At 31.5% G+C, this 20040-nt stretch overlaps 2 protein-coding genes and 1 long non-coding RNA gene across 4 annotated transcripts in view; 1 reads left to right on the top strand and 2 right to left on the bottom strand.

Moving 5' to 3' along the window:
* Positions 1-9088, bottom strand: part of LOC143201120 (uncharacterized) — a 32697-nt gene extending 23609 nt beyond the window's left edge. Inside the window, exon 1 of the long non-coding RNA XR_013006884.1 lies at positions 8822-9088. This is a non-coding gene — a long non-coding RNA (uncharacterized LOC143201120). The remainder of the gene's footprint in view (positions 1-8821) is intronic.
* Positions 1007-19932, bottom strand: LOC143201119 (uncharacterized). Of its 2 annotated transcripts, XM_076411970.1 has the most exons (7): positions 19793-19932; positions 17011-17108; positions 5692-5840; positions 5522-5633; positions 1465-1557; positions 1257-1412; positions 1007-1197 (listed from the first exon to the last, which is right to left on the bottom strand). In XM_076411970.1, exons 3-7 carry the CDS (start codon positions 5817-5819, stop codon positions 1129-1131), a joined length of 558 nt encoding a protein of 185 aa, XP_076268085.1. In that variant the 5' UTR covers positions 5820-5840; positions 17011-17108; positions 19793-19932; the 3' UTR covers positions 1007-1128. The 2 variants fall into 2 exon arrangements, with proteins under 2 accessions (XP_076268085.1, XP_076268086.1); XM_076411971.1 differs by lacking the exons at positions 17011-17108; positions 19793-19932 and having other exon boundaries at positions 5692-5859.
* Positions 17953-19943, top strand: LOC143201114 (putative odorant receptor 85d). Its single transcript, XM_076411963.1, has 7 exons — positions 17953-18219; positions 18320-18527; positions 18610-18855; positions 19002-19146; positions 19203-19407; positions 19489-19644; positions 19807-19943. Exons 1-7 carry the CDS (start codon positions 18064-18066, stop codon positions 19867-19869), a joined length of 1179 nt encoding a protein of 392 aa, XP_076268078.1. The 5' UTR covers positions 17953-18063; the 3' UTR covers positions 19870-19943.
* The last annotated feature ends 97 nt before the right edge of the window (positions 19944-20040 follow it).

Here is a 20040-nt window from a genome sequence, read left to right as displayed (position 1 = left end):
TACAATAGTATACATAGCCTAAATCAATCCTCATATAGGGTTGGAGGAAAATTAACTTCGATTTTTCCTAATCCTATTATTTTAACTAATAAGTAAATCACATATCTATTAACGAGTCCATTTTTTTAAAATAATATTGTAGATAAAATGGTGAAGGTTAATTTTTAAAATATTTTAATAAACCTATTAATTATTGCAGATATTAACTAACATTACCCATAAAACAACAATATTATACAACTTAACTGATGTAGTTGTACTTACACGCATGTCTAACATTTAAAAATAAATAGTATTATTTTTCGATTAACTTTTATCGTTTTTAATAATCATACTATATATCCTAAATTTTAAAAGTATCTTAAACTTGCTTTTAAAATATTGCCATAGACAGAATTATTTTAATTTCTAATAATTCTCACTGAATTTGTACTCATATATAAAATTAATGAGAAATTAAAATAAATTATGGGTAAATTAATTTGTATGTAATCGGATATCTGTATGCGTAGAATAAAATGATAGATATTTGGAAAAATATTTTTTATTTATATGTAAATTCTAATAAATATTCCTGGAAAATTAGATGAGGACAAAATGATGACGGTATTTTTAAAATATGTAATAAATTTACATAAATTTAACTAAATGTTTTAGGAAAATATTTTTATATTTTTATATCAATTTCAAAATGATATTTATTTAAAAAATTTAAATATAACAATATTTTGCTAGTTGTTACTTAAACCAAAGTATACATATAAAAAAGTGACCACAATAGTTTAAATTGTTTTATTGTTATCTAATGATTATTATTGATATTCTACAATTATATATAGGAACTTAATATAATAAGTATAAAATAATAAACAATGTTACAAATATATTTATATGCAAATTTAACTATTCTTTTAATAAGTAAGCCGATGTAGAGAAAATGGCGAAGGCTGCAGCAAAATTTTAAAACTTTTTTTGTGTTTAAAAATTATTTTAGCAATATAACTTTATATTTACTAGCGGCTATTGACAAGTAATACCAGTAGCTAGCTGTTATGGTACCTATGTTAGGATACCTTAAGAACATTGGTATTTTAAAAACTATTTGTTAATATACTTTCACATTTTATTTCAAAATGGTCCTCCAGAAATATTCAGTTGGTAGAGAAAATTCAAAAAACCGTAAGTATTTCGTATATACTAAAAAAAAATCGAATATCAGCATAATTGATAAAACAGTTTTACCTTCGTATACTCACAAGCAATAAAGACTTTCTATTAACCGGTACATTGAAGCTTATATAAAGATGAATTGCTTGTTGGCTGTTCATCAACATAAATAGGTATATTCTTTTGTTCTGTTGGTTCCAAAAAAACCACGTCATGTTACACAGGGAGTTGTAAAATTCTGTTTGCTGAAATTTATATGAAATAAAGAAATAGGTAGAAATTTTAAAAATATTTCACCAAATTTTCGCATATCTCACAAGAGTTGAATAGAACAGTAACGGATAAAGCATATATGAATATTATAGCTATACAAATCAGCCATATATCTCCCTAAAAAGAATGTTATTATATTTTAATGTATCATAAGGTATTTCATAATATTTATATTCTAGATTAATAACACTAAAAGGCAGAGAATTAATCATAGTAATGAAGGCAGATAATTTACAGCATATATTTACTGATGAGCCAACATATTATCAGATAGAAATAAAATTCCTGATACCACAGATTTTTGTGTTATAAAAAGTATTGACACCAAAACGTGTAAAGCTGAATCATGCTTTGATCTATCATCTAATCACTCACCAGTTATTATAACAATCAACTCAAACATTATCGACAAAACATTCTTTGTATAACACCAAAACTAACTGGCCATTATTTAGAGAGAAATTAGACGGTGTAATATTCCTAAATTTACATGTCAAAACAGAAAGAGATACAGAAATAGCAACAAAAAATATAACAAAAACAATACAAGAGGCCGCATGGTACGTAACTCCTAATAGCGCAAATCAAAAGTTTATCATATATCATTTACAATTAAACAAAAAATTGCTGAAAAGAGAAAACGGCAAAAAACCTGGTAACAAATCAAAACAGAAGAAAACAAGAGAAAATTTAATAGCAACAAAAGAGCTGAAAAAGCTAACAAATAACGAACAAAATGAAAGAATACAAAACTATTTAGAAAACTTAACGCCAACTGATGCAACGGAATATTCTCTCTGAAAAGTAACAAAAAAATAATAAAAAACCTCAACAAGATAATCCACCCATTAAAACCAAAACAACAATACCTGGGCTAAGAATGATAAAGATAATTTAATCCGTACCCGTCTGAAATATCCGCAACAGAAGAAAATTTATTTTAACATTATAGTACATCTAAAAACTACAGTTAATTATACAGCCACAATAATTTATAGGTAAGAGTTAAAACCTCTTATCAATTGCTTTCAATATTTTTGCATACGTTTCGCAACTGGTCGCCGTCCGGTTGTCAGATGTACGCTAAATTATTTAAAATATTGGTTATAATTACAACAGATTATAGACCGGCAGACATTATTTTTGCCTTTTGATTATTTCGATAAGTCGCTGCGTAATATATCATATCACTTTGTTCGAAAATGGCAAAAAACAATAGATATTCAGGATCACAAATTGATTGCGGCTTTAATAGGTTATTTCGAAAAGGAACGAGATAATGGAGGCCCCCTTTTGTTGGTAAATTTCGTTAGACAGGTAATTATTGATGATATTAAATAATAGAAGTCCCTACAATTTTATTGAAAATGTTTCTTAGGTGGTTGCTGCCGTGCTAAATGTTAGTATGAGTACTGTGAATAACATCGGTTACGAATTGAAGAATAATACGTTAGATTCACCCAATAAAATCCGTCTACCTATAAAGTGGGTGACGAATCTTCATCATCTTGATATTGGCTCTATTCGAGACCAAATATACATATATACGTATAAGAACAGTAAGTACACAAACTATTTTATCGATATAAACATAATTTAATAAAATTATTTTAGAGAAAATTGCCTGTCTGGAAAGTATACATAAAAGAGTTAGGAACATGCAGCTTTTTGAGGGATGTAAGACATCCTTTCATACACTCTTACATGGCATAGGGTTTCAATAGTGGAAATATAACCCTCGGAGATGTTTAATTGAATTTCCAGACGTTGCCTTAAAAATAATTCAATTTTTAAAGGAAAATAAGACCAAGGAAGATAAGCTGTTTGAATTTGTGTATCTTGATGAAACTTAAATGTTTCAAAATAGTTCATTGTGGCACTGAAGGAAATTTTCAGGACGTGATAATACTGTACAATGCTGGAAATTCCTAAGACAGAGTGATAAGAGTGGTTTAATTGAATTTCCAGACGTTGCTCTAAAAATAATTAAATTTTTAAAGGAAAATAAGACCAAGGAATATAAGCTGTTTGAATTTGTGTATCTTGATGAAGCTTGAATATTTCAAAATAGTTCGTTGTGGCACTGAAGGAAACTTTCAGGACCTGATAATACTGTACAATGCTGAAAATTCCTGAGACAGAGTGATGAGAGTGGAAACAATTAAAAGTATGCACATAATTGAATATAACCGAAGACTGAAATATTTGTGTGCACAGATATGACTGTAATTGTTCAAAATTAAACATGAGCATTGGGTTACGATGTATGAGAAGAGAATGAGTACTAACTATTCTGTAGATATGGAAAATGCATTAGACAGAATTCAGTGATTAATTTTATGAAGAATGGTGTACACAGATAGTGGCAGAAAATATAAAATATACGGTGATACCAAGATGACTTGACAAGTAAACATACCATCGAAGGAAACAAGAACTAAACGTAAAAAGGTAAATATACTCTCCAATGAAAGTAAAATACGTTTTTCGGATATATAATTGTTTTAGGTGAATTAGGCCTCCAGGGGGATAACGCTAGATAAAAAACGTGCCTAGAAACTCTATCTCAGAAGTGGTGTGGAAAAGAGTTTAATGTAAACAAAACAAATCTAATCTACAAATTATTATACTTGTGCTCTTAATTGTAGTTTTAAGTCCTTCCATAATATATGTATTAGAGATACTATAATGTTAAAATAAATTATATTTGATAACATTTTTGTTCAATTATTTTATTTAGATTAGAATTTTCTTGTACGTCAAAACTCAGAGTTGATACGGCAACATTGCAATTTTTCGACGTCACAAATATCCATGATGCATTACTAAAAAAGTTTGAATAGACTATAGTTGACTTTCTTAACACACCGTTTCAAATGGATCTGTCACTTGAGAAATTTACTGCTAAGGAAGTAAAACAAATAATAGTTAAAGAACTTCTAAAAGAGCTCCTGATTTGTGCACATACGCACTTTCAACTGCTAAAATCATACCTCAAATATACTACGTACACGACGTACCTACGCCCAATATATTCGGGTGTTCCGGGGGCAGTGTTCTTGGCTCATTTTTATGTCTATTGCATACATTTGACCCACCGACCTCAAGAAACACTACTGTTGCAACATATGCTGACTATACAGCGGATTTATCATCACACGATGGATATCAGCCACAAGAAACCTCGAAATTCATCTTAACAAAGTGAGTTCATTTTAGCAAATGAGACAAAATCTACCCACGTGACATTCACTCTTTGTAGAAAAACTTGTCCCTCAGTAAAATTTAATAATCACGAATTTCCGCAAGCCGATAACGTTAAATATCTGAGAATACATTTTGATACTAAACCAAATATATTGGCTGATAGGACGTAAATCTAAATTATCATTAGCCCATTTGATCCTATGGTATTGAACTGTGGGATACCACTAGCAAATGCAACATAACTATCCTCGAGAGGTTCCAGAATAAAGTGTCGCGAGTCATCGTCGATGCCCCATATTACGTGTCCAAAAAAACTGATTCAGCGTGATATCCCCATAGAACCCATAACAAATGTAACTCGAAGTCTTAGTACGAAATACTCTGAAAGGCTATTAGTGTATCCCAATGCACTCGCCAAATAGTTAAATGTGCGCGATGACAGTGTAGGGCGTAGGCTCAAACGTAAACTACCATACGAACTGATTAATAGACGCATAGAGTGAGATTTAATAACATCTAGAATAAGTTGGAATAGTCTTTAGAATAAGTTAGGATAGACTTTAAAATAAGTTAGAATAGTATCCAGAATAAGATTTAGATTATAAGTTGTACAGCAGATCACTTACTGAAGCGATCTTCTACATGTCAGGATAGTTATATTATAAAACGGAAATCATATACTTATTGTCCACAGGCAGATTGTTGAAGTTCTGAGAGATTAACAAAAAAAAAATTATATTAAGGTTTCTATTAGGTGTTGCAATATCTAACGACAAACAATCTTTCTAATTTTTCATTAAAAACAAACGCTAGAAATCAATATCATTACCCAATTAAACGAATATAATAAATGTATATCGTATAAGCAACTTACGGTTGAAAAATACATTAATATAACCAGTAATGACATAAACCATACCCCAAATAATAAAATAAGTCCACCTACGATCTTAAGTGTTAGGCTTTCAGTACATTCTCTGACAATTCTGTAAAATAACGGGAAATTTAAACCAACATTATTAAGATGGTACGAATTATTTTTACCGTAGCATTTCGAACTGGTAATGATAGATATCAACTAAATTAGAATATATATGCGCTTGGTACATATGATCGTATGTGGATATACCTTCGTCATCCATCTCAAAATTTAAATAGTAATCCTCTCCCATAAGCTCCAGGAACCAATCGACCTACGAAAAATTTTAAACTAAAAGAAAGGAAACGGGTGGGACATCAATAAAAGTGCCTTTAATATGAATTTATATATCACTACCGGTACCAATTGTAACAGATATATTGTTACAATTACACCAGCTTGCATCACACAGATGTAAGCAAGCAAAGTTATATGGAAAAAATATGGATGATACGTCCGTACATAAAATAAGATTGGTGACTGAAGTTTACCAGCTGAAATATTAAAATATCATTAGGGATTAAGATCGTCGTCATATAATCTCGAAAAACCTTACTTTGAATATGCCATGTTATGTTAACAATGAAAGTAGTAACGTACAAAAAAAGTATACAGGTATCGATATATTTTGTGTGGGGAAAAAATCGCCCCTGGCGATTTATCTTATACGAGGAATAAAAGAGATTGTTGACTAAATCGTAAAAATATTTGCTCTTCGATCGTATCAATATAGTAATTGCTATTAAGAATAACAACTGAAAATATAAGATATAATAAAGTAATGAAAAGTATATAACACCCTGTTGAAATGTATATAACGATAAAACAGCCAACGCACATCATCAAAATTTATGGCGTCAGTACGTCGCAATGTTGCCGCATCGGATATGACTTTCAGTTTACAACGTTTTTAACTACACAAGTTTACAAATTCGGATCAACTTTTGGGCCCGAGATGATGAGAATGCCATGTGTCAAAATCGTTTCTAGTTTTCGAGTTCGTACATGATGGCAGCCCTGCGCTTTTATAACGGCTGTCAGCTGGCGACATTGCTTAAAACATCATTTGGAACTTGTTTTTGTGCTTTGGAAAGTGTGAAAATACAAACGGAATGTTGTAAAGTCGATTCAAAGTGTTTTTGTTTCGTAAAAAATCATGACAAATAACAGGTCATTTGAAAAGTCCCCGGTCTACCATACTAAAACATATTTTTTGGCAAAATTAGTTTTTTTTTATTCAACATAATTCCCTTCAAGGGTGATACACTTATTATAGCAACCCTCCAACTTTTCGATACCATTTTTGTGGTACGATTTGTCCTTTGCTTCAAAATAGGCCTCAGTTTCGGCAATCACCTCTTCATTCGACGAAAATTTCTTCCCAACGAGCATTCTTTTGAGATCTGAGAACAGGAAATAGTCGCTGGGGGCGAGATCTGGAGAATACGGTGGATGAGGAAGCAATTCCAAGCCCAATTCACGGAATTTTGTCATCGTTTTCACTCACTTGTGACACGGTGCATTGTCTTGGTGAAGCAGCATTTTCTTTTTCTTCAAATGCGGTCATTTTTCGGCTATTTCGTCCTATAAACGGTCCAATATATATAAAGTCCTATAAACGGTCCTATAAACGGTCGGTTGATGGTCCTTCCTTTTTCAAGGTAGTCAATGAAAATTATTCCATGCGCATCACAAAATACAGCCGCCATAACCTTGCCAGCCGACTATTGCGTTTTCCCACGCTTTGGAACCGGTTCATCGTGTGCAGTCCACTAGGATGACTGTTGATTGGATTTCGGAGTGAAATTATGGAGCCATGTTTCATCCATTGGCACACATTGACGCCAAAACTCAAGTTTATTACGCTTGATCATCTTCAAACACTGCTCCGAATCATCAACTCGTCGTTGTTTTTGGTCAAAAGTGAGCTCACACGGCACCCACTTTGCACAGACCTTTCTCATACCCAAATATTCGTGATTGATCTGATGTAGATATCGTTGATAGCTTTAGAGTGTCTGCTATTTCATTCGATTTACGGTCATTCAAAACCATTTTGTGGTTTTTTTAAATATTTTCGTCGGTAACAACCTCTTTTGGGCGTCCACCGCGTTCATCATCTTCGGTGCTCATTTCACCACGTTTAAACTTAGCATACCAATCCTTGATTGTTGATTTTCCTGGGGCAGTGTCCGGGCACTCGGCATCAAGCCAAGTTTTTGCTTCAACTGTATTTTTTCCCTTCAAAAAGCAATATTTTAACACGCGAAATTCCATTTTATCTATTTTTTTCACAATAACAAAAGTTGCTTCACTCAAAATGTTATAATTCACAAACTAATGATCCGACAGCTGTCAAATGTATATATGCATCTTTTGCGGGTTAGGGCTAACTAAAAAATATATGGATTTAATTCAAGTAGCGCCATCTATGTGTCAGGCCAGGGACTTTCAACTGACCTGTTATACACAAAGACGCGCATTTGCAGTACTTTGGTTTTGCTGTAGTTAACACTGATAGCCATGAGCATCAAAATTGTTTTGTAACGCGTGCAGGACAAAGCCGCAAAGTAGTCACTTGGTGAAAATGTATACTTTTCATTTTCTGTGCCAACATTATGGAGAGAATAGAAAAATCACGTAAATGTCCTTATAAATACTTTCTAACACTTTTTTGTCTACAGAAAGGATAGAACCCCAGGTCGAGCCGATGGAACTGCCATTCTCGCCAAAAAAGAAGTCAAACACGAGCTCCTACCCTCGTTATCAACAAACAACTTCGAAACAACCTCCATTAAAATCGATATCCAAGAATTTCGCTTCGTGATTACATCCCTGTATAGGAAATCTTCTGCATTCAACTATACCGAGTACTGATCACTCGTCGAACGAAAATTTCCAAAAATAATAGGTGGCGACTTCAACGGCCACCACCCCAACTGAGGGTGTTGCAGAGCGAATCCCGCAGGTAAAGCCATCGTAGCTCTAAGTGCAGGTCATTCTTGCAAGCCTTCGACAAAGTCGGGCACGACGGTTTGATCGCAAAATGCGTGCGGTTAAGACTCCCAGAAGACCTAACCGCTCATCAAGTCCTATCTATCGGACAGATCTTTCCAGTTCAAGATCAGAAAAAGACTTTCCAGTCGAAAACAAATCGATATTGGCGTACCTCAAGGTACCCCGCTGGCCCCAGCCTTATTTAACCTCTTTATTTCAGACCTGCCGAGAAAAGAGCACGTTGACGTCGCGTTTTACGTTGACGACACTGCTTTCTTCGCGGCCGCCTGATTCGAAGTTACAATTCATGAACGTTTACAGAAGCTCGATCATGCGGTCAAGTGGTTCAAATTCTGGAAGTTGCAAATTAACCCCCTGAACACTCAGGCCATAGTTTTCCATAAGAAGCGTTACGCACTGCGCGTCTCGCAACTTAAGATCGATACCGCAATAATTCCATGGCTGGTTAACGTCACGTACCTGGGTGTCCACTTCGACCGACGGTTCGATTGGCATTCCTAAATCCAGAAAGGTTCGGAGATAGCAAACCTGCTATCTTCTCTGATCTCTGCCCTTCTAGCAGACTTCCCATCTCCATCAAATGTTTATTTTACAAGATGTTAATTCGGTCCATACTCCTTTACGGATTTAATGTCTTTGCCCCCATACGACAGTATCCAGTCGAGTGTTACAGTATAAATATCCTGACATATCAGCAGTGTCGAAGAAAGTTATACGTACGGACAGTGATCTATTGCCAATTTGTTTTCGTGTTTCAAGTGATTTCGTTGTAGAAGAATAGCATATAATTTGGCAAAGTGAACTGAGTGATTTCATTAATGGCTGACGTAAAGTTTATAAAATGTTTGACGCTTGATTATAAAGCAGCATAGGAAAATCACTGGATTACAAGCACGTAATCGACAATTTTTTGCAAAATCAAAAAGATTGGAGCTCGAACATCTCTCAAAACACATTCTCTCCATTCACATCTTGATTTTTTTCCAAAAAACTTGGGCAACAAGAGCGACTAACGAGGAGAGGCCACACCAAGATATAGCGAAAAAAAAGTGAACCAATCCAAGCAGTTTAAAAGGCTCAGTTTAACCTCTGTCCATTTCTGATTCATACTATTTAATTCAATAAATAGCCGTTAATTCTCAAAAATAGTGAAATAATTAATTAACAATACGCCCCACCCTCCTTATAAACAGCATTTGATTGCTTATGTTCCAAAACCGTATATATTGATGTTATTATTACTAATGTAAGCATTTTGCAGACGTTTGACAACATGGCCTATCAATACCAATTCAAATACAATTTTCTAGACTCCTTCGATTACATGTTCTGACGCATTAAGTAGGATAAAATGAGAATGAAAAATCTGCTCAATGTTTAAAACGAACTTATGTTTACAAACTGCAATTTTCCATACACATTTCACGTCATCTATAGCGTGCATTGGCTGTTTTATTATTTGCTAACTCACACAATAGTTAAATAATACATTTATAAGGAATTTTTTAGTTTGATGTTCGTTGATAATATTACAAACAAGGCCGTCTACGATAATTTTAGTTAGGATTAAAAAGAATATTAATTTAACCACAAACGTTTTATATAAGATGAATAAAAAAATCGGTTCTGATATATCGAAAACGTATTGGTCGTTGGTGGGGACATTGTTAACTAAAATAGATTTGGATAAAAAATGTTCTTGTACTAGTTTTCGTCATTCTCTTACCAACAGAAACTTTAAACCATAACTTATAAATAAATTCAAGCCATATTTTGCAGCAATTAGTGAACATTTTATTTGAGAAATAGTCTGTACAACTTCTTCTATAGGCTCAACAAACCAACTAAAGATCTTTAAAATCTAATTGTAATATTTCTATATTAAATTCCACTTAGTAAACTAATAGAAAAATATAATGTAGATGATCAATCTAATGAAGACCGTTAATTTCCCTTATTATTCTTTTAAACTCGGTATAAATATAGTTTCTAAAAACTCATTATCGTTAACAATATAATTAAACCATGTAAATTAATTATACATCATATGTTGGGTTTGTACAACTTCTGTCTTCTTAGTACCATATCATATTACGGTAATGTCATCTTATTTAGCATATCTATACATTTTATGTGGAAGGCTGGACAGTATTTGGATTACTTGTAATAATAATAATAATTAACCGATGCACTATGACTAAGTTTACAACGTTTGCCGATTTATAAGGACTAATTATTATCACTAATGTTTTCAATAATTTTGATGATATTTGGCAACATACAAAGAAGGAAAAACGAGCTCCGAGTTTAAAACGAATTTTACACTTTTACAAACTGCAACTAGGATTATATTAGTCGTCATATATGAGGTGCGAGGTGTCATATATTGACCTTTATTGGACGGACTATACATATAGCCCGTTTATTAAAACAGTTAACCTACGTCATCTAAATTTATGACGTTAAAACGTTGCAGTGTTACCGAAGCAACTTTGGGTTTTAGTTCATTTTGGCTTGATACCAAAATTCGTTTCTAAATAAAATAACAAAATTCATGTTATAAAATATAATGTTTATAACCTTTAATTATTGTCACTACTGTTTTGAAGAATTTTGCAAACCTTTGATAACCAGGCAAATATGATTACTTCGTTTACTTTGCTCTGCTTTTTGTCTAACATGATGTTTCCATTTAATCTACCATCAAGATGTATGTCGATGTAACAGGTCAATTGAAAAGTCTTCGACCTGACACATAGATGGGGCTACTAGAATTAAATCCATATGTTTTTTTAGTTAGCCCTAACCCACAAGATGCGTGTATAAATTTGACAACTCTCGGATCATTAGCTTGTGAATTATAGCATTTTGAGTGAAGCAACTTTTGTTATTGTGAAAAAAAAAAGGATAAAAACGAATTTCGCGTGATTTGCATAATAATTACAAAATATATTTTTTTCATAAATATTTTACAAAAAAATATAACGATATTTTGATAAACATTTAAAAATAAGTACCAAAATTACTGTTAATTACTGAAAATTACCATAATTACTTTTACATTTGGAGACAGCCTCCACATAACAGGATTTCTCTTAAATAACCCTTTTCCCCTTTTTATTGAGTAATTTATTTCATTTTGCAGGTGTTATTAATCGTGAACGGGCCTAATTTTGAAAATAAATCTCTGTATCGTATCATTTCGTCTTTTTGGACAGTATATAGCGCAAATGTTTATTTCAGCGCTGTTCTTTGCAGAGTTTAATAACTCATATTTCTTTTTTTTTTTAATCGCGTCATGTTGGAAATGCTGTATATAGTACTCAGCAGGCATCATAAAACCAAAAACAAATTAATAGTTTAGCCAAGTTCGAGTGGTTCATGATAAACAATTTTTTTTCAATCCCACCAAACACGGTTTGTGAAGCTTTTCCGGACTTCAACCACGATTTTTTCCTACATTATTCTCATATGAGATCCAATTTTCATTACTCGTAATCATTTGTTTCAAAATTAATTCGATTTCGTCTCGTTTCAACAACTGGCTTGAGCTGCTGATATAGTTACCTGGCCGGACAGGAGTAGTTGACCTTTAATAACGAAATTTCCAAAAACGAAAACGAACAAAACCAACTCTGATACTGCATCAGGGGAGTGCAACTTCAACGGTAAGTAGTGGGGCAATGTTTCGCATAATCCAATCATTGGTGGCGCTGACAACGTGAATTTGATTGGTTAGTTTAAAATAGTTATGTAGAAACCTGTAACGAAAATACTTTGCTTTTATTGGACTGCCATTTCACCTGATTACTTTATGACGTCACATTTATTGGCCAATAGTATTTAAATGAAAATCAAATTTAATTTTTAAAATTAATTTATTAAAATAAAATCTTATACAAATATACATAAATGTAAATAATATAAATATATATATAAAATATATAAAAATAAATATATAAAAAAGGCAAAAAAACAAACTATATAAGTACAAATAAACAATTATGAACTCTATTCTAGGAAAAATTAAAATATTCTTCTATAACGCCTTCTCATATTTGTTTAGTGCCATCAATTTTATGGGATCTATTAGAGTTCTAACTTCTCTTGATATATTGAAGGTAAACTTTAAATCCTTCCCTGTTAATATTGCATTAACTTCATTAAACCAAATATACAATCACACCTCATAATAACTTTTAAAATTTGGTCTTGAAAATCATTATGGATTGGACAGTTGAAACACTAAAAATTTATGTGTTTTTTAAAGATATTTAGATTTTACAGTATTAATTCTGTGGAACCACTTAATATAGAATGAAGACAAATATTGCATGTTGTCTCTTTTTTCAGAAGTTTTGTTAAATAGCCTGAAATAAGACTAACATACAATATTAGACTTTTGTTTTCCTCAGAGCTGAAAGTTCTCTGGAACTGAAAATATAGACTCAACTAGTGATTAAAAAGACTATAAGTTATCTAACATGTTCAATCTTCTTCACAATTTGCTCCAGCTAATGATGTGAAAAAATTGAAGTGATGATGAACCCTTTTAAAGATTTCTTGAACATACTAGGTGAAGGATAATCCAACAAAATTCTCTAAGCGATCTTGGTTAAGATTTCCTAAACAAATGTAGTTATTTGTAAATTTAGACAAAATAGATTTCTTTAAGGAAATAAATCCTCCTAATATTAAAAATTAAATTTTCAATGGATGGCACCATAACAAATATTTTCTTAGCAAGGCATTCAAATTTGACAATATTTAAATATACAATAGCTCTACTATAAAATTATTGAATACTGATTGTTTTAAAAAGTTCAAGTATTACAAATATTTTAGGGATGTTTTACAATTAAAAATTTACTAGTACTAATTATCCAGTTATCTTAATTACTACCTCCTTGCAAGACTTCTTTATATGGAGACATCACATTGACAGCATATGAACAACTTGGTAGATTATTTGAATTTTATTACAACTAACATCTTCATAAGTAGGTTTTGATTTTTCTGTAAACAAACTATATATAAACAGACATATAGTAGATAGATAATTTTATATGTGCCTGATATATAACAAAACAACTCTAATTATTGCGGCTGTAAAATTAATTGTTCTTCGATAATAAATGCATTTGATGTACTATAATGTTAAAGTAAATTATATTTAATAGAATATTTGTTAAATTAGTTTATTTATATAAAAATTTTGTTATGTCAGAGCCAAAATGTAGTAAAACCAGAGTTGCTTCAGCAACATTGCGACAAACTGCAAACTTGCTCGTTTGTTTTGATAAATTTCAAATCGCTGCTTATTATTACTTTGATTGAAAATGCCCAAGCCAGACAGAACAGATTGCGTCTTTAATTGGTTACTTCGGACAGAAACGGGAGAATGGCGACCCTCTTGCATGTAAAATTCGTAATGTAGGATTTAAGTGGTGTAAAGATAACCCACGAAGAGGTCTAATGGAACTTCCAGACATTGCTTTTAAAAGATATACAATTTTCAATAAAACCATATAATAAAATCAAGGAAGATTTATTATTTCAGTTTATGTATTTAGATGACACATGGATATTTCAGAATAGGGCATTGGGTCACTCATTGGCAAGATGATAATAAAATGTATTAAGTTCTTTGTATTAAGTACATTTGTTCTTGTTCTTCTAAGAATTGTTGAGGTGGAATGCTTAAGAACACGTTTGATTTGGATGAACTCGACCAGACACATAGACGAAGAAATTGACAAAAGATAAAATTGTGAACAAATGTTAGATAGATTGGAAATTAACAACTTAGTTATTCACTTGAATTAAACTTTTTAATTGTGGAATTATGATTAAATGCCGAAATTTTCCAGGGTGTTCCAAAACAAGATGATGAGAGTGGAAACAACTAAAGGTGTAACATTTTGTAGAAGTTGTATTCTAAAGTGTGAATGATTTACGCGCATAAAGATGTGTGTAATTGTTCAGAATTATACATCAGCATTAGAATGTATGAGGAGAGGATGAATACCAACTGTTTTGTAGATATGGTAAATGCATCAGACAGAATTCAGTGATTAATTTTATGAAGAATGGTGTACACAGATAGTAACAGAAGAAACAAAAAAACACAGTGACAAAAACAAACAAAGTCAGTTGACAAGGAAATACACCATCGAAGGAAACAAGAATTAAATATAAAAAAAGGTAAATATGCTCGCTAATGAAAGTAAAATACATTACTTCGATATGCAATTGTTAATTAGATGGATTAGGCCTCCAGGAGATATCACTACATAAACAAATACGCCTAGAAGTCTAGCTCATGGGTTGTGAAAAGAGTCTAATGTAAATATAATAAAACAACTCTAACCGATAAACTATTATGGCTGTATAATTAGCTATAGTTTAAATTAATCGATAATATGTGCATTAGATTTACTATATGTTAAAACAAATTATATTTGATAACATTTTTGTTTCGTTATATAATTTAGACTAGAACATTGAAAATAAACAAAAACTTAAAGTTGATTCGGCAATATTGAGACCGTTTGATGTTATATGGTCCGTTCAATAAAACAACCGACTCACATCAAAATTTATGTCAGCACGTCGCAACGTTGCCGTTTCAAATGTGTCTCTTGGTTTAAATTTGTAGATTTAGAACATCTAATTATTACCACTAATGTTTTGAATAATTTTGTGAACATTTGGCAACCAATCCCAATCGATTTTTATAAACTAATTCGGTTACATGTTCCCACGCATCAGACAGCATCCTATCTCGTTTGAACTCGGAGAAAATGAGAAGGAAAAATGTGCTCCCAATTTAAAATGAAATTAACATTTTTACAAACCAGAATTAACAATATACTTAAGGTTGTCTACGATGTCAGTCGACTGTTTTATGTGACAGTCCATAATAACAAATAGTAACAGTTTTTTTTTGGTGAAATGAAAATTAATTAAAAAGGAATCAAAGGGTACCGCCTTAAGTGAATAAATAGATTATTAGAAAATATAAACCAAAAAAATATTTGGCAATATAGATTCCTTTGATGGTACATTTATTTCCCGCTATCTTTGCTTCCAAGTTGGTTTCTTTGTTTAATTTATAATTGATAGCTAGATCTTGAAATAAGGAAACATGGATTCCGATCAAGAAACTTTCGTTGATGTGACGGGTAGTGTTTCATCGGACGTAAGTATATTTCGTTCTACTTTACAAGATAATGTATCATGACTGTAAGTTCTACTTCAGTGTGAGGATCTACGTGAATGTAACAACGTTAAGACGATGACAGCATCTAAAAAATTGCCCGAGAAAAGATCGTCCAAATTTAGATCGTGGTACTTGTTTTCGAAGATTAAGGAGGTGCCCAAAAGCGATATCATAAGCGGCGATCATCATTCATCGGAGCAGGAATGGTCCTCCGAATATTTAGGTAAGGAGCACAGCGCTGATAAAGTGTTTTCGGTTTTCTGTTAAACAAAGATAATTTTCGACGTATTTTAATTTTGTGTCCTATTAGTTGCTTACTAATCTTGATATTTTTTCTCTTAAAAAATTAGTACACTATGTATTAATCAAAATATTATCAAATTAATCAAAATATTAAGTCAAACTCAGCTGCATCGATCTGAACAAGTGGTAACTAGAAGGCGTTGTAATAAATGAGCACGTGACAAAATTGTATCCTTCCCAACTTTTGCAATGTGTGGTCGAGCGTTTTCCTGCATAAGAATGAATTTCCTTCTGTTACTAGTTGCTCATATTTTTTTGCAACAATTCGTCGTTCAATTGGCTCAACTGAGATCGGTATAGAAGCAACTCATAATACACTACACACTGACCTCTCCACATGAAAAATCAAATGACTTTACAGTCTTTATCTTACTAGAATCTGTTTTCATCGCTAGTCACAATATACCACAGAAAACCTCAAAATTTTCGAATTTCGTGTTCGTCCTTTTGGATCTTTCTCATTGCACCTAAATGTCTGGAAACACTTAATCTATCAGCTGCTAAGTTATATGACAGATTGAGCGGGGTTTTCGCCTAATCTACTAGTCTTGCAATTCATTTTCTTCGAACTTTATAGAAAAGTAATGTAAATTCATAAATTACACAAAATTGAAAATCAAACTAGCGTGAAACCGAAAACACTTTCGTTAATCAAAAAATCTCCATATCTTGAACACCAACCAACCAATTTATAGATCGCATTCTAAGTACAACTGAAGAAAACCTTTCAGAGAACGAAACGTATAATACCATATTAGAGGAGCTGCGCCAAATGGAACACTTGCCTTGTCTAGATGAAAACGAGGTCAAAGCGATACTTTATACGAGTTATATATAGATAATAGTCCATCTGATTCATCAGTTACTGCATTGCTCGCCACTTATGTTTTACGGTTCTTACCTAGTTTCAATTTAATATCCCAATCTGAAATAAAGCTGTTTCAGACATGTTCCTCTTCAACGGTACCATCATCAACGGACTTGCACCTAGGTCTTCAGCTATAATCGACAATAATAACAATAAATACAGAGAGTAATATAAGAGTTTATATTAAATTAGGTCATTAAATTAAGTTTTATGTTTAAAATCATTGTAAAGGCGTTTAAAATAAATAATATATAACAAACAATTTTATTTATCACTCATGCTGCGTATTTATTATTCTACGAGAATATAGGAACTCGTATGTGAGTCCAGCTTAGTACTTAGTCACTCTTATCGTTATTACCAACCATTAAAAATAATCGTTATGTATATATAAAGGTCTTTATAGACTTCAGATAATTTCTTTTTAATTCTATGTTGGGCTTCATTTTTAAAAAGAAACGAGGTAAAGAGGTAAATTAATTTTACTGAAATTATTATGAACTTTTAATTCATTTTTGTAACGTATAATATTACAATTTTCATAAAGCAAAACCATCCAAGTAAGCTTAATAAAACGATAACAAGAAATATATCCCTTAGTATTTATTAATTAATTATATTAGTCACTAAAATATAATTAATTCGGTTCATCAGAAATGCTGTTTAAAACTATCATAACGAAAATACTTCCGTTGTTTTTTTGCAATGGCAAAGTACTGTTCCTAATGACCTGGATAATCTTTCATTTTCTTTTATAAATGGCTACAACGATGATAGTACCGTTTAATAATATAACTATTTAATTTTACATTCTCCATAATAACTGATAGATGTAGCAAACATATCCAGGGTATAATAAGTACTATTTTCGAATCAATCAATCAATGTTAAAGATACTGACAAACAACTATTTGCAAAATGATTGATTTTGATACTCTTTAATTTTAAAACAGTAGGAAGCTGAAATTAAAAAAGTTTCATTTAACGGCCTTCTTTGATCTCGCTATAGTCTATTATTAACATTCCTTCAAAGGTTGATAAATACGATGTAAAAGGCGACGTTTCACATAACTACAGCAGTGTAAAATGGAAATATTGGCTTTCAACATCAAAGTTTTAAAATGTTTATTTTTTTGGCCTCTAGATACACTCTCTCCACTTCAAAACAATATAATTCAGTTCCTTTCCTATCTGATTTCAACTTGCGGTGGTTTTTGTACGTCAACGCCATTTTTACACCAGGTAAAGTATTTAGAGATGAAATACGAAAATAACAGTCAAAAAAAGTAGGAGAGAAATCACTAAGAAAGAAAGAAGGCACTTTTAGCAATATCTATTTCAGGTATTTAATGGTATTGATGATGCAAGCATCTTTGGTGAATCTCTCATACACTTCATCAATTACTGGGGTTTTGCTTATGTATTCTACTGTAATATACAGAGCCGCGAGTCCACAAAGAAACTTATAAAAGATTTTGATGTATTCAAGGCTTTCTGTGATGAATCAATCAGTAGAAATGTGGAAAGTAAAATAACCAGATATGCTAAAGGTTATTGCATTCACAAAAAGAAATTGTTCACTAATACAGCAGCACAATCTGGCAATGTTGTAATATAGAGATTACTTTTCAGGATTATTGTTATATGGAACGACAGGAATAACTTTCAATGCATTATGGCCAATAATCACAAAGGAGAGTTGCTTATCTACAAGAAGCGAGTCTTACCAAAAACACGATCCTTGTGGATTGCCCACGCATCATTGGATTCCTATTAATTCAAACAGAATTGGCGTATATTTACTTATTTATACAGTAGATAATTTTGCAATTGTTACTGGTATCATGGGCTTTGTCTTCTTGCCAATGACTATTGGAGGTATGTATACCCATTTCATCTTCAAGGTAAGTTGATTCATTTTCTATAACACAAACAGAGATGGCTATAAGTATATCATTTTTTTAAGAAATAAAGATACTTAAATATGATATATTTTAAATACTAACAACTTACATACTTTATAGGGTTTATATTACATATTATGTCGCAATTAGACAATTTTAAGTATGTTTTTGCAAATGTTATTAACAAATGTGAAGATCAAAAAGATGAGAAAATAATAGAAGCTGGTTTAAGACAATGCGTTTTATATCACCAATCTATTCTATGGTATGTCATTAACATTGTTTACCATTATGACAATACCGAAAACAATTTCCTTTTAGGTATGCAACAAGAGTATTCGACACATTCAGCCACATGCTTATTGTCTACATTTTAATGGCTTCATTTACAATGGCCGCCTTAACTTACCAAATTATTATACTAAATGATAAGTTGGAAGATAAAATAAGATTTTTTATATTGCTTTTAGGGTGGATAGCTATGTTCTTCATGATATGCCTCAGTGGACAAGAAATAACTGATAAGGTAAACACACCAAATACAGATTTATAAGATACAATAGTTTATTATTAAGTTAGTATCCATAAATATAGTTGTTATTTACAGTCTAGATCTGTATCAGAAGCAATATATAACAGCAACTGGTATAACTTGCCAGTAAGACTTAGAAAATATGTTTTAATAATTATGCTTAGAACTATCAAACCTTTACGATTGAAAGCAGAATGGGTTGGTATATTTACCTTACCATTATCTGTTAATGTAAGTTATTTCACTTTTATTCCTTAAACAACAAAAATGTTATCAGTTTTCAAAATAATGTAACAATGGTGTTAATAATGATTACACTATACTTTTTATTTTAAGCAATACAATACAACAAACAAACAAACAAAATTGTAGGATTTACCTTCTTATTTTTAGGTATTTAAAACAGCATATTCTTTCTTTACTCTGCTTCTAACCATGACAGGTCCTGATGAATAATTTTTAACGGAAAATTTTACAGTAAACATGCTTTACAAAAACTTTTTTAAATTACTTTTAGATAAACAATAACTATAATATATTAGAATTATGATATTATAATATCTTAGAATAATATAATTTCTCTTAATTTAAAGTTATTTGATTTGATAAGTCCTTAACCTCTATAAT

This window comes from Rhynchophorus ferrugineus, unplaced genomic scaffold (genome assembly GCF_030347505.1).
Source record: "Rhynchophorus ferrugineus isolate W39M unplaced genomic scaffold, kcgeb_rfMv2 rfM8, whole genome shotgun sequence".
Taxonomy (NCBI): Eukaryota; Metazoa; Arthropoda; class Insecta; order Coleoptera; family Curculionidae; genus Rhynchophorus; species Rhynchophorus ferrugineus.
Note: the sequence above shows the minus strand (reverse complement) of the source record. Positions and strands in the feature narration are given on the sequence as shown.

Bases quoted from the DNA above. Each gene is read 5' to 3' on its own strand.
- LOC143201119 (XM_076411970.1), bottom strand. From the start codon at position 5,819: ATGGGAGAGGATTACTATTTAAATTTTGAGATGGATGACGAAGGTATA. The intron at 1,558-5,521 runs GTAAGTTGCTTA...CATTCTTTTTAG, and splicing joins TATTAATGTATTTTTCAACC to GGAGATATATGGCTGATTTG. The intron at 1,413-1,464 runs GTGAAATATTTT...TATAAATTTCAG, and splicing joins GTGAGATATGCGAAAATTTG to CAAACAGAATTTTACAACTC.
- LOC143201114 (XM_076411963.1), top strand. From the start codon at position 18,064: ATGGAAATATTGGCTTTCAACATCAAAGTTTTAAAATGTTTATTTTTT. The intron at 18,856-19,001 runs GTATGTATACCC...CATACTTTATAG, and splicing joins CTTGCCAATGACTATTGGAG to GGTTTATATTACATATTATG. The intron at 19,147-19,202 runs GTATGTCATTAA...ATTTCCTTTTAG, and splicing joins TATCACCAATCTATTCTATG to GTATGCAACAAGAGTATTCG.